The 10,115-nt window shown below is 44.0% G+C and overlaps 1 protein-coding gene across 3 annotated transcripts in view; it reads right to left on the reverse strand.

Moving 5' to 3' along the window:
* Positions 1–8,987, reverse strand: part of llgl1 (LLGL scribble cell polarity complex component 1) — a 74,356-nt gene extending 65,369 nt beyond the window's left edge. The window contains exons 1-2 of one of the 3 annotated variants that reach the window (XM_015360528.2): positions 8,304–8,987; positions 3,300–3,397 (exon numbers count right to left, since the gene is read on the reverse strand). In XM_015360528.2, coding sequence (XP_015216014.1) covers positions 3,300–3,397; positions 8,304–8,384 — 179 coding nt within the window. In that variant the 5' untranslated portion in view covers positions 8,385–8,987. The remainder of the gene's footprint in view (positions 1–3,299; positions 3,398–8,303) is intronic. The other 2 variants (XM_015360527.2, XM_006637129.3) reach the window with 2 other exon arrangements.
* Between the last annotated feature and the right edge of the window lie 1,128 nt (positions 8,988–10,115).

A 10,115-nucleotide genomic window follows, 5' to 3' on the forward strand; every position in this document is an offset into this window, starting at 1 on the left:
AAAACATGGTAGACCGTGCAAAAAGTGCGTAATGTATTGAGTCTGAGGCGCTGCAGTTAGCTGCTGAGGATGCGTAATGCAGTGGGATAGAAGCTGTTCTTGAGTTTACTGGTCCGTGCTTCAACAGTGCGGTACTGCTTGTCAGAGCGCAGGGGGTAGAACAGTTTGTGGCCGGGATGGCTGGGATCCTGAATGATGGATTGGGACAGTGTGGATGTCACCGATTGTCGGTAAATCGCATCCTGTTGTGCTCTGTGCCGTGGTCAGAACCCTTGGTAGTGCATCGCTGTCATGCATTGTAGAGCTGCTGTACCACACAGTGATGCCACCCGTGAGGACAGGGGGCCAGAGGGGTGACGAGGCTTAAACCCTCCATCCATTCAAGTTAATGTTTCCTTACGCCATCATTCAGAAGCTCCTCTCTAACGGCCTGCGAGATGGTGCTGATGACCTTGAAAATCCTGGACTGGTGAAGGTAAAGGAAGGACAGGGGCCTGGGACATCATGACCTATAGCCTGACCGCGCCTCAGCTCAAACGCACACGTGCCCCTAGCGTTGGCAACATCACAGTGTCGGCTGGACAGACCAACCTACACTCCCCAACTGCTCCTGCGCTCAGACGTTGGCCTGTTGCCAATGCCCTGACTGTACCAGTCTCCCTGGGACAAGCAGGACTGCATGCGCCGCTGCCTAATCTCGTCACAGACAGGCTCTATATTCCCAGGGGCCTAGAAAAATGCATCTTGTATCTTTTACAGTAACAAAGAAGAAGCCGTACATTTAGGTCTCTACAGCTGTAATGAATCACATCTGCTGTGAACACACACATGCAGAACTGCAATACTGATCAATGGGACAGTTTTGTTAGCATTCTAGGCTGAAAATGCTTAATTCATACTCCCTTTGGAATCCATTACATTTAAACATGATGCACGAAATGCATTTCTTTTTCTTCACACCATTTCAGTTCCGTCACAACACTGAAGACGTTGAAGCATTCAGTCGCTCATATGCATGCTGTCAGAGACTTAGCAACCTTGCACTTCCGGAATATTGGACTTAAGGAATGAATGAGCCTACGGACAACCAAAAGAGTGCAGCTTATCAAGACCGATCGTGCTAGGAACAGAGGAATTTATTAAAAAATAAGACATCCCATGCCAGCAACAGGCAAGAATGACATAATCGTGTTTTAATGGTCTCTACAGACTTCCTTCTCAAAGTGCTGCTATGGCACCAGTCCAGCTGTTTCACTTTGCTTGCCTAGAGAAGGTGCCGAGTCCTCACCCTTCGCCAGAGGCACTCTGACTGCGTGGGACTAGATTCTTTCTCTGCGGCCCCGCAACGCGCATAAAATCGAAAAAGACTCCGGTGGAACACAGTTGAATTGCAGCCGCTCACTGAACTCTCTGGAAAACAAAAAGATCATCCTTTGCATGAATATTTATAGAGCCTGCTGTTTATTTTGCAGCCTTCAGGAAGAAACCTTAAATTACACAGGTGTCTGGCCCTGAGTCTTTGAAGCCCACAGTAAATCAACACACAAAGCCCAGCAGTGTCAGGCTAATGAATACTGTTGCAGGCTTGAGCTCCAGAGTTTCAAAACTCAGACGTTCCCCGCAGTCGCAGCTTGGCATTCCTCAGCTCCATCTGTAGGGATCGCGTTTCTGAGAAAACACCCGTCTCCAACCTCACGTCTTGTTTTAATTGCAATGTGGCTAAAGGAGGAAACGTGTACTTTACCCATGTGTTAGAGACCAGGGTAATTTTAAGTGATGCACTATAGCTTTTTCTCGGGGGTGTCTTATAGCAGTGGTCTCCACTTTTGTTGTCGTTTAGAAAGACTCTTTACTACAGTGCTGCAGTATTACAGGTTGATGAACAGCCTAAAAGGCAACCGATATAACAGCAAACCCCAGATCTTTTAGAAGTTGCCTTTTAAATATCACCTTGCCGATACATTTGCAAAACACAATAAGAAGCTCCATAATCTCCTTCTGGGATTTAAAATTCATGCACATCAGAACGGTACATACAAATCTATAAGATGGATAACTGATTCAAACCAGTTTCTGGATCAGCCCCCTGCAGTGAATCCTGACACTCTCTCTTATTAACCCTTAGTGGGCTTTTACTTCTGCCATGTGACCCTTCAATTTGGGCGACATCATCAACAGAAGGGTGTAAATGGCATACGTCTGCAACTCTGAAATATGTCTCAGCTCAAGGTTTCATAAATCTCAGCATGACCCCACAAAGTTACAATGACTTTTAGGCTGCATGGATGCCCTTGATGTGATTATGTGAAGCTACTTCAAAGAGCAGCACTGGGATTAGAGAAATGGTTCAAGCCTGGTTTGAGTAAAGAAATCTGCCTGGGGCTGCACAGTCCACTTCATGAACAAAAACGAAGTCGCTCCCCTTCAGATTGTTATCCGGCAGCAAAACAGGTCATTTACTAAAAGGACTTACACAACATTTAACATGTTACCCTGACATCAGTGAAAGGCCACCTTTATACCAAAACTATCAATTGAGCAAAGCAGTGCCTGAGTCAGCATTTTAATTCTGTTCCAAACGGGTTTCTATGGATACAGCACATCCTTGGTGACAGACTTTCAAGACAATTCCAGGGAGACATTGTTAGCCTTTCATTACCTCTCAGTAGGTCTCCATCGTTATTTAAAAAACAGAATATTAACATTAAGGAGGAGGAATACGGTAATAAGAGAAAATATGACAGAAACGGTTTATTTGCTGAGATTAAAAGCTGTTCCATGCATTTGGTTTTCTTAAAACTCTCCAGCCAAAGGAATATGTCATGACATCATACACATTCCTCTCATATTAAATAAGACCAGAAAGTAACGAATCAAGCCAATCAGCATTTATATCACAACACTTTTTTCCCCATTTTTAAAATGGTCAAATGGCCCGATCGCCCACACACTTCAAGAAAACAACCACGGTCTCAGAAGTGTTATAAAACTCCATATGGATTCACTCAAGCTCAGCACATCATGTAATGCTGGCCCTTCACAATAAGGAAACGCCCTCACTTTTAAAGAGAAGTTCACGACTTTCATAGGAATCTCTCCGATTATCAGCTCCATTCCATACCAGTGATAACTGAAGCTTATTTTCTATGCAAGAGTCCTTGTGTTACACCTGAGAGTAGGGTCAAGTCATGAATTCAGTACTCATGCACAGTAAATGTATTGTGTTAGTCTTGGAAAGCCAAAAGTCTTACCTGCAACTGGGTAACAGACAGATCTATCTTCTTGAACTAAAAGGATACATTTTGACAGCTCCCGACTTTGTGCCAATGGCCATCAGCCGCAGTTTAGGGTCATACGCCAGGGCACTGGGGTGATTGGGGAATCCATGTTCAACAGTCTGGAAGCAGAACACATTAAGGTAAGGTAATGACTGGGCAAATCTAACATAAGATTAGATCACTTTATTAGCCACACACAATTACTTGCATTAGGAACTTGTCTTTTCGCAGACCCCAGCTTGGTCTCCATGAGACACGCAGACAGGGAGAGAAGCTTGGGGTCAGAGCGCAGGGTCAGCCATTTATACGGCGCCCCTGGAGCAGCTGGGGTTAAGGGCCTTGCTCAGGGGCCCAACGTAGGAGTAGGATTCCTCTGCCGGCCGCAGGACACGAACCGGCAACCTTCCAGCCACAGGCACAGATCCTGAGCCACAGTACCATCACTCCGCCCATAAGCGCACTCTTGCTTCTTAACAGTTAAACTGTTGTACAGTTACTCAGCAATGCCACAGTAGAGAAAATAACATCCCATCCACTGCCCCACAAAAAACAAACTGCTCATTTTTGGCATAATGGAAGTAACTTTGCAAAAGACAACTGTGGAGCAAGATGCTCCAGGAAGCACCAACACACTCGGTCTTCTAACAATCAAACCCATGATGAAGATGTCAGCAACGTCATTTGCAATGTTCAATGTAGACAAGTGCAAGTTAGGAGTAAAAAAAATTAAATACAAACTAGAAAATGCTGGAAAAAGAAGATGGTACCGATGAAAGTGTTTATGCTGACAGATCATTTGCAACTTCTAGATAATGTGGGAGAAATAACTAAAAAGGCAAACAAAATGTTAGGACATACTCTAAGAGCAACATTTAAATTGGCGGATGTTTTTAAAGTAGTATAATGAACTAGTATCATCCAGGTGGGGCCGCACATTGGTGGTGGTGGAGGGGATCCCCATTACCTGTAAAGCGCTTTGAGTGGGCTGTCCAGAAAAGCGCTATATAAGTGTAAGCAATTATTATTATTATTATTATTATTAGTAATGCCTCAAATCAGAGTATTGAGGACATTTCAGGTTACCAAATGATGACAGAAAACCTATGGCTGCTCTGGCATCAGTCCAGATACATTCTGAGGCTTTAGGGAAAGTCCTACATTGACAGGCTGAAAGAACAGAGCCCTTGCAGACTTGAACAGAGAAGATAATGGGGAGATCCAATACAAGTTTTCAAAGCCATCATGACTCAGCCCACCAAGAAGATTTCTTCAAAATGAAAAGTGAAACACAGACAAGAGAGAGCACAGATGGAAACTACATGGAAGCAAATTTCAAATGGGGAACATTTCTTGATGCAAAGGGTTGTAAAAGTACTGTAGGAACCAGTCAAGGTGTGGATACCCTTGTTCTTTCAAGAAACAGCTGGATGAGACCCGGAGATTAACTACTAATTAACAAAAAGACGAGATGGACCCCCTCTCGTTAGTAACCTCTCTTGCATTCTTATATACGATAAGCAAAGCAAGCAAAACGCGTTTCAATGTGGTCTGGTACAACATTCAAAACTAGCTCAGCTTTCAAAGAAACATAATTGAAAAACCAGCATTGGGAGCAATGTTGTGTTTCCGAAGGCAGTAGAGCCCGATTTTAAACAATGTTATCGGGCAGCAGTATATTCAAGCAAGTGGAAAAGTATAAGCCTCCTTTTCAAATATATCCAGCCTGGAAAGGTTGACTGAATTTTGATTCTGGATTAATAAGAAATCAAGCCATCCCTGCGTTCCTTTTTTAAAAAAAAAGCAATTTCCCTTTTAATAATGAAGTTACCCTCTCTTAGATTAAATAAATGTATATATTCATTCAAAGCACTGAAACATCCACCAGTTTGAAGGCAGCACCAAGCCACGATCAATGTATCATAATCTTCCGACAATCCACTCAAAGTGCAGTTAATCTAAGAAGCAAGTGCATCCAGAGTTTCACTTTTACACAGCACTGAATGACTGACAGTCTGCTCACGAAATTAGACTAAAGCTGTCCAGTAAAAAAAAATCCTTACCACTCGTTAATGCCGCGACCTTCCACAATCACCACTGCTTTTTACAGTTAGGGGACAACCGGGCTCCAATAATGGGGCGCCTCTCACAGACCCAGCCAGTGAGCCCTGTTTCGCGGCACCAGCAGAATAAGCACCTCCCTGATGGATTAAACCCCTGTGCAGTCTGACGATGGATTACCCTATGTGACATTTTTAAATGCTACAATTAAATATTGATGGAGGACTTCATTAACATCAGCAGAGCAGAACTCATCAGTAAAACCACTGTGCCCTTTGGACTGGTTGTATTTCATGTGGCTCTGTGCTTTCTCTCTGCTGCTGGAGAAGAGACGGATCGATGCTGTTCAAGGGATCTTTTATTCCACGCAGAAAGGGATGTTACCCTATTCCTAGGGTCACCTGTGGCACAACAGGGCCCTGATTTACCTTCGGATTCAGAAATCGGGCAGCTCCTCTATCTCGAGATTCCACCCCTTCTCCAGTCTTCCTAGATGCATCTCCAAATTTCAAATGCATCAGACTTGGATTGAAAATGAATGCCAAACCCATTGCCTAACCAATGTTATTGCCAGTCAGAAGGAGAAAAGGGATGTTCTTGAACATGCATTCATAGAGGAAAAGCTGTGCCTTTTCCCAGAGAAGCACAAACATGACAACAAACAGCTGACATCACCTCACAGGACCCTTAGTCATCCATCAGAAGGAGACAGCAATGTGTCACAGCTCACATTGTGCAATGAAGTACTAAGGGCTCATGGACACATTTCTCCTCCCTCAGTCAAGCCCCCCAACCTCCCAGTGGAGGGGTATCTATAGAAAGTTGGAAGACAAACTCTCCCCCCATCAACAGCAGAAAGAGGATCCCACAGAAATGCAGTCCGCAAAAGTTCCACTTGCCAAGATCTGTGGTTTTGCTCAACAAGAAACTATACTTCCTGCTCCTGTAACACTCCATTCATCACTCTCTCTCTTTAAAAAAATCACGTGAGGTACTTGTGTGAACCGAATACAATGTTTACATAGCGCAGTGGGTAATGCGAAGCTGCCTGCAATAACTTTTTAAAATATTGAAGCAATTTTTTTAACAGGGTTTTAACTTAAACATGGCCCTTTGTCTTAAAGAATCCTAAAGGTTTTTAACACAAAACAACTTCAATATTGTCATAAATACGGCAAGGGCACACGATATATGACAAACAGAACATCAAAAGAATTGATAAGCACTCCAACTGCATTGTAGCACAGGCAAACCAACAACAGTAGCACAAAACGCACGTTTTGTTGGTTGCATTTACTCCCTGTGGAAAGACGAAGGTTTTCAAACACATTACCAACCATTTGTCACATCAAAGCACAGGTTTAGAATTGTTACCGGTGGGAGTACACGCTATTTGTTTAAGGAAAAATGCAATAGTGCATTGAACTCCCACTCCCACATAAAAGCACACGGAAACTGCCTTCCCCCAGAAATAAACAGTTCTCTTAAACGTTCAACATGATGAGCACGTCCCATATTGTTTTTTTAAAGACCGTCTCTTTCCCCCCTTACGAATTACAATCTTAAACCAATATACCACCATGTTGCCCTGGTCACAACTAGTTTAATTTAATAAAATTATCTCGATCAAACGCTATAAGGGATGAAAACACTAGCGCTGGGAATCAGTTGATTTATAAGAAAAAGAAGTGCCTGCAACACTCTCAAAAAGAGGAACAATACCCCCCCTTTAGGCATTTCATACATTTGACAGAAACTTGTACGATTATCCCAAATACACCTCCTCACAGAACAAACTGCGCGAGCTGGTAGAGACGTGTTTTGTGGGCAATGCACCCCTAAACTGGTTGCTTACTGGGGTTTGAGATACACAAAATACGCAGAAACTCGTAAATTGTTTGCATTTTTTTCTCGATTTAAATTTACCACATAGTGCCCCATCAGAGCCATCACACTATAAAATGACTCATACTAATGGTATATTCCCTGCACTTTAGGTGCGTGTCATTAAACGATGTTTTAACTCCTCCGTAAAGGACAGTGTATGCGGTTATTGTCCGTTTTCCCACTGTAAATCCATTCAGGCGAGAACAACAGTTAATTTGGACATGAATGTGAATGGAACAGTTATGAATGTGCTGGAGCACGCGTTTTAAAACACCGAGCTACTTCGCTACATGATGCAAATAAACAAGGCGAAATAAACTACACCTACTCATATATACGGTATATATTAGCCAGCTGGTAGGTTGGACGAGAGACCAAAATTTGTTATAGAAGCATTTCGAAGGAATTAAAATGTAGTTAAAAATGCTAGAGAAACGCAAAGTACAAACCGAGAGCGAATCAGGATAGACCGATTTTTCTCAATAGACCGATAAAGTGCCTTATTAGAGTAACGGGTTTTGACGACTGGTCTTAATATCAATGGTAATAAACATGAAGGGGTGAACTGAAGGAAGAAACACAGATTTGTAAAAATATATGAGGAAATGCAACTTCTCTCCGCGTCCATCGGCGTGTCTAACTCCTAAGAAACTGCAGCACTTCAATTATTGTTAAACCATGTTCTGCAGCACGAGGAAACTAATCGATTTAGAAGCACACATTAAACCCCCAGCACTGGTCAAACTCCAGAGATGACACATTTTCCATGACTTTCACAAACTAGGAAGGCGACAGACAACAACACACGAATCCCCTAGCCGTACGCAGATGCAGAGATTTGTTCTCAGATTAGCGGGACCGTTAGACTGCAATTTTTCCCAGCTATGCCCTACCTTTACACGGGTGCTTAAAAATAAGATAAATGCAGATTGTATGAACGTCTCCTCACATTTGAAGCGTGCATTAAAACTAAAAATGCCCCCCCCTTTTAACTCTCAATACAGTTCACTGATACAATACGAGTCGGCATGCTTGCCACCAGAAAGAAACGGACGTCTTTCCCAAATGTTTCAACGTTACCTTATTAAAAGCAAAAAGGTCCTGTTTGATTTTCTCTCTTTGGGGATCATTCCCCTGTCTCCTGAACCTAAACTTCATCATCCTGAAGCCGGTGGGAAAATTAGTGAGAGCCAAGGGGAGAAAAAAAACCAAATTGTAAATTCCTTCTCAGGTTTGTATCAGTGCAAAACAATGAGATCCCATAGACAAGCTCCCGTTTCTTTGTAGTCTGTTCTCAAAGGCTGCAACTGGATACCGGGGAACTGGATACATTTCCGTCCAGATTGGCAACTGCTACAGCCAATTGGATCGGGGAGTTTATCTACCGGGATCCAATCAGAGAGGAGATGCTAGTGGGCAGGTCCGTAGTGGTTGATTACAGGAGACTGAACCGTGTGAGGATATTGTTCCAGCATCTGGGATTTGTAGTTTCGTCCCCGCTGCTCTCCTCAGTTTGCTTTTACAGTTGCGTTGCTTCACCAATGTGGGTCACGGGTGCCCAGCTCAGTGCGTACAAGAGAATTGCCACAGCTTTGCTTTTGTAACGAAGCAATAACGATAGCAGGACGACGAGCGTTGCGCTGATGCGGAATGGGTTCCTTCAGTGCTTCGGTCGCGCAGAGGTGTGTGTGGCGACACTGCTCCGACTGTAGAGAAACACGCTATTGCACTCACCGCAGCATCACGGAATAGTGTGATGCGCCACGTTTCTGCAGTGATCGTGAGTCCGCAGAGGGAAAACCCCTCTGCGATGGGGAGGGGGTTCCCTCCACGGTGTGTGTGTGTGTGCGCGGCTGAGGGATGGGCGAGGAAGAAGTTGAAGCCCCCTTAGACACATAACAGGCTGCGGCGCTCACGCATTCCAACCGCACCTCTGCAAAAGGAGAGGGGTTACCGAGGAAGGCGGTTTTACAGCTGTGCTGTGAGGGAACTGCGGTATTTTGGCATTTACCCCTCGTTTTACAATTAAAATAGCGTTATTAATTTTCTTCTTAAAGGTAGCGCGCTTCTAACACGTGTAACATTTTCTGGGGTTTTCCTTGCTGCGCGCATCGGTGCTTTTTACAACACAGCTGAACCATTGCAATGCGCCACACACACCGAGCAAACTGTTCTTTTTAAAGCTGAAAACATCCAGCTCAAGGCTGTGTTTAATTGGGGGGAAAAAGGGCCCTGTAGCACACGACAGAACACAGTTCTTATAAGTATTAATTACAATTGAACACGGAAGATGAAGACCAGATCTCAGTTGCTGAAAATGCTGAGGTCTGTAGGCGGCGTTCCCCCGAGCAGGTGAGAGCAGCCTGCTGTGCGATTCAGCAGCGACTGGAGAGAGGCGGGGGGGTGTCACACAAGTTAATATTGTGGACACATACAAACCACTGCAGCTCTGCTCCAGACAGGAAGGAGAGCCAGTCAGCACCTTCCTCGGCCTCGTCAATCTCACGCTGCAGGATGAGTCTTTTGGCAGCGAGAAGCGGTTGTTTTCCTGTAATGAGTAACGCTGAGCTGTCAGAAAACACCCCCAGCGCAGTCAGCGCGTAGTACAGGAAGCTGAGCTTAGACGAGCGTGTTTAGGTTTCATTGATATTCTATTGATGTTCAATTTACTATGAACTGAAGGTTTGTGGGATTTTAATAAAGCACCTATACACAGCAGTAATGACACCGACCCAAACCTGCTGTACTGTGTGTGCATGACGGCTTTGCCAAATACCTTTTTATTGTAAATTGAATATAAGCAGGGCATGAATCTTAAACCCCTTTTCTACAAGTTAATCTTGTGCATCTGGGATACTTCACGCGGATTTGTCTTCTGTGAAAACCAATCAA

Source organism: Lepisosteus oculatus, chromosome 19 (genome assembly GCF_040954835.1).
Source record: "Lepisosteus oculatus isolate fLepOcu1 chromosome 19, fLepOcu1.hap2, whole genome shotgun sequence".
In the NCBI taxonomy this organism is placed as follows: domain Eukaryota; kingdom Metazoa; phylum Chordata; class Actinopteri; order Semionotiformes; family Lepisosteidae; genus Lepisosteus; species Lepisosteus oculatus.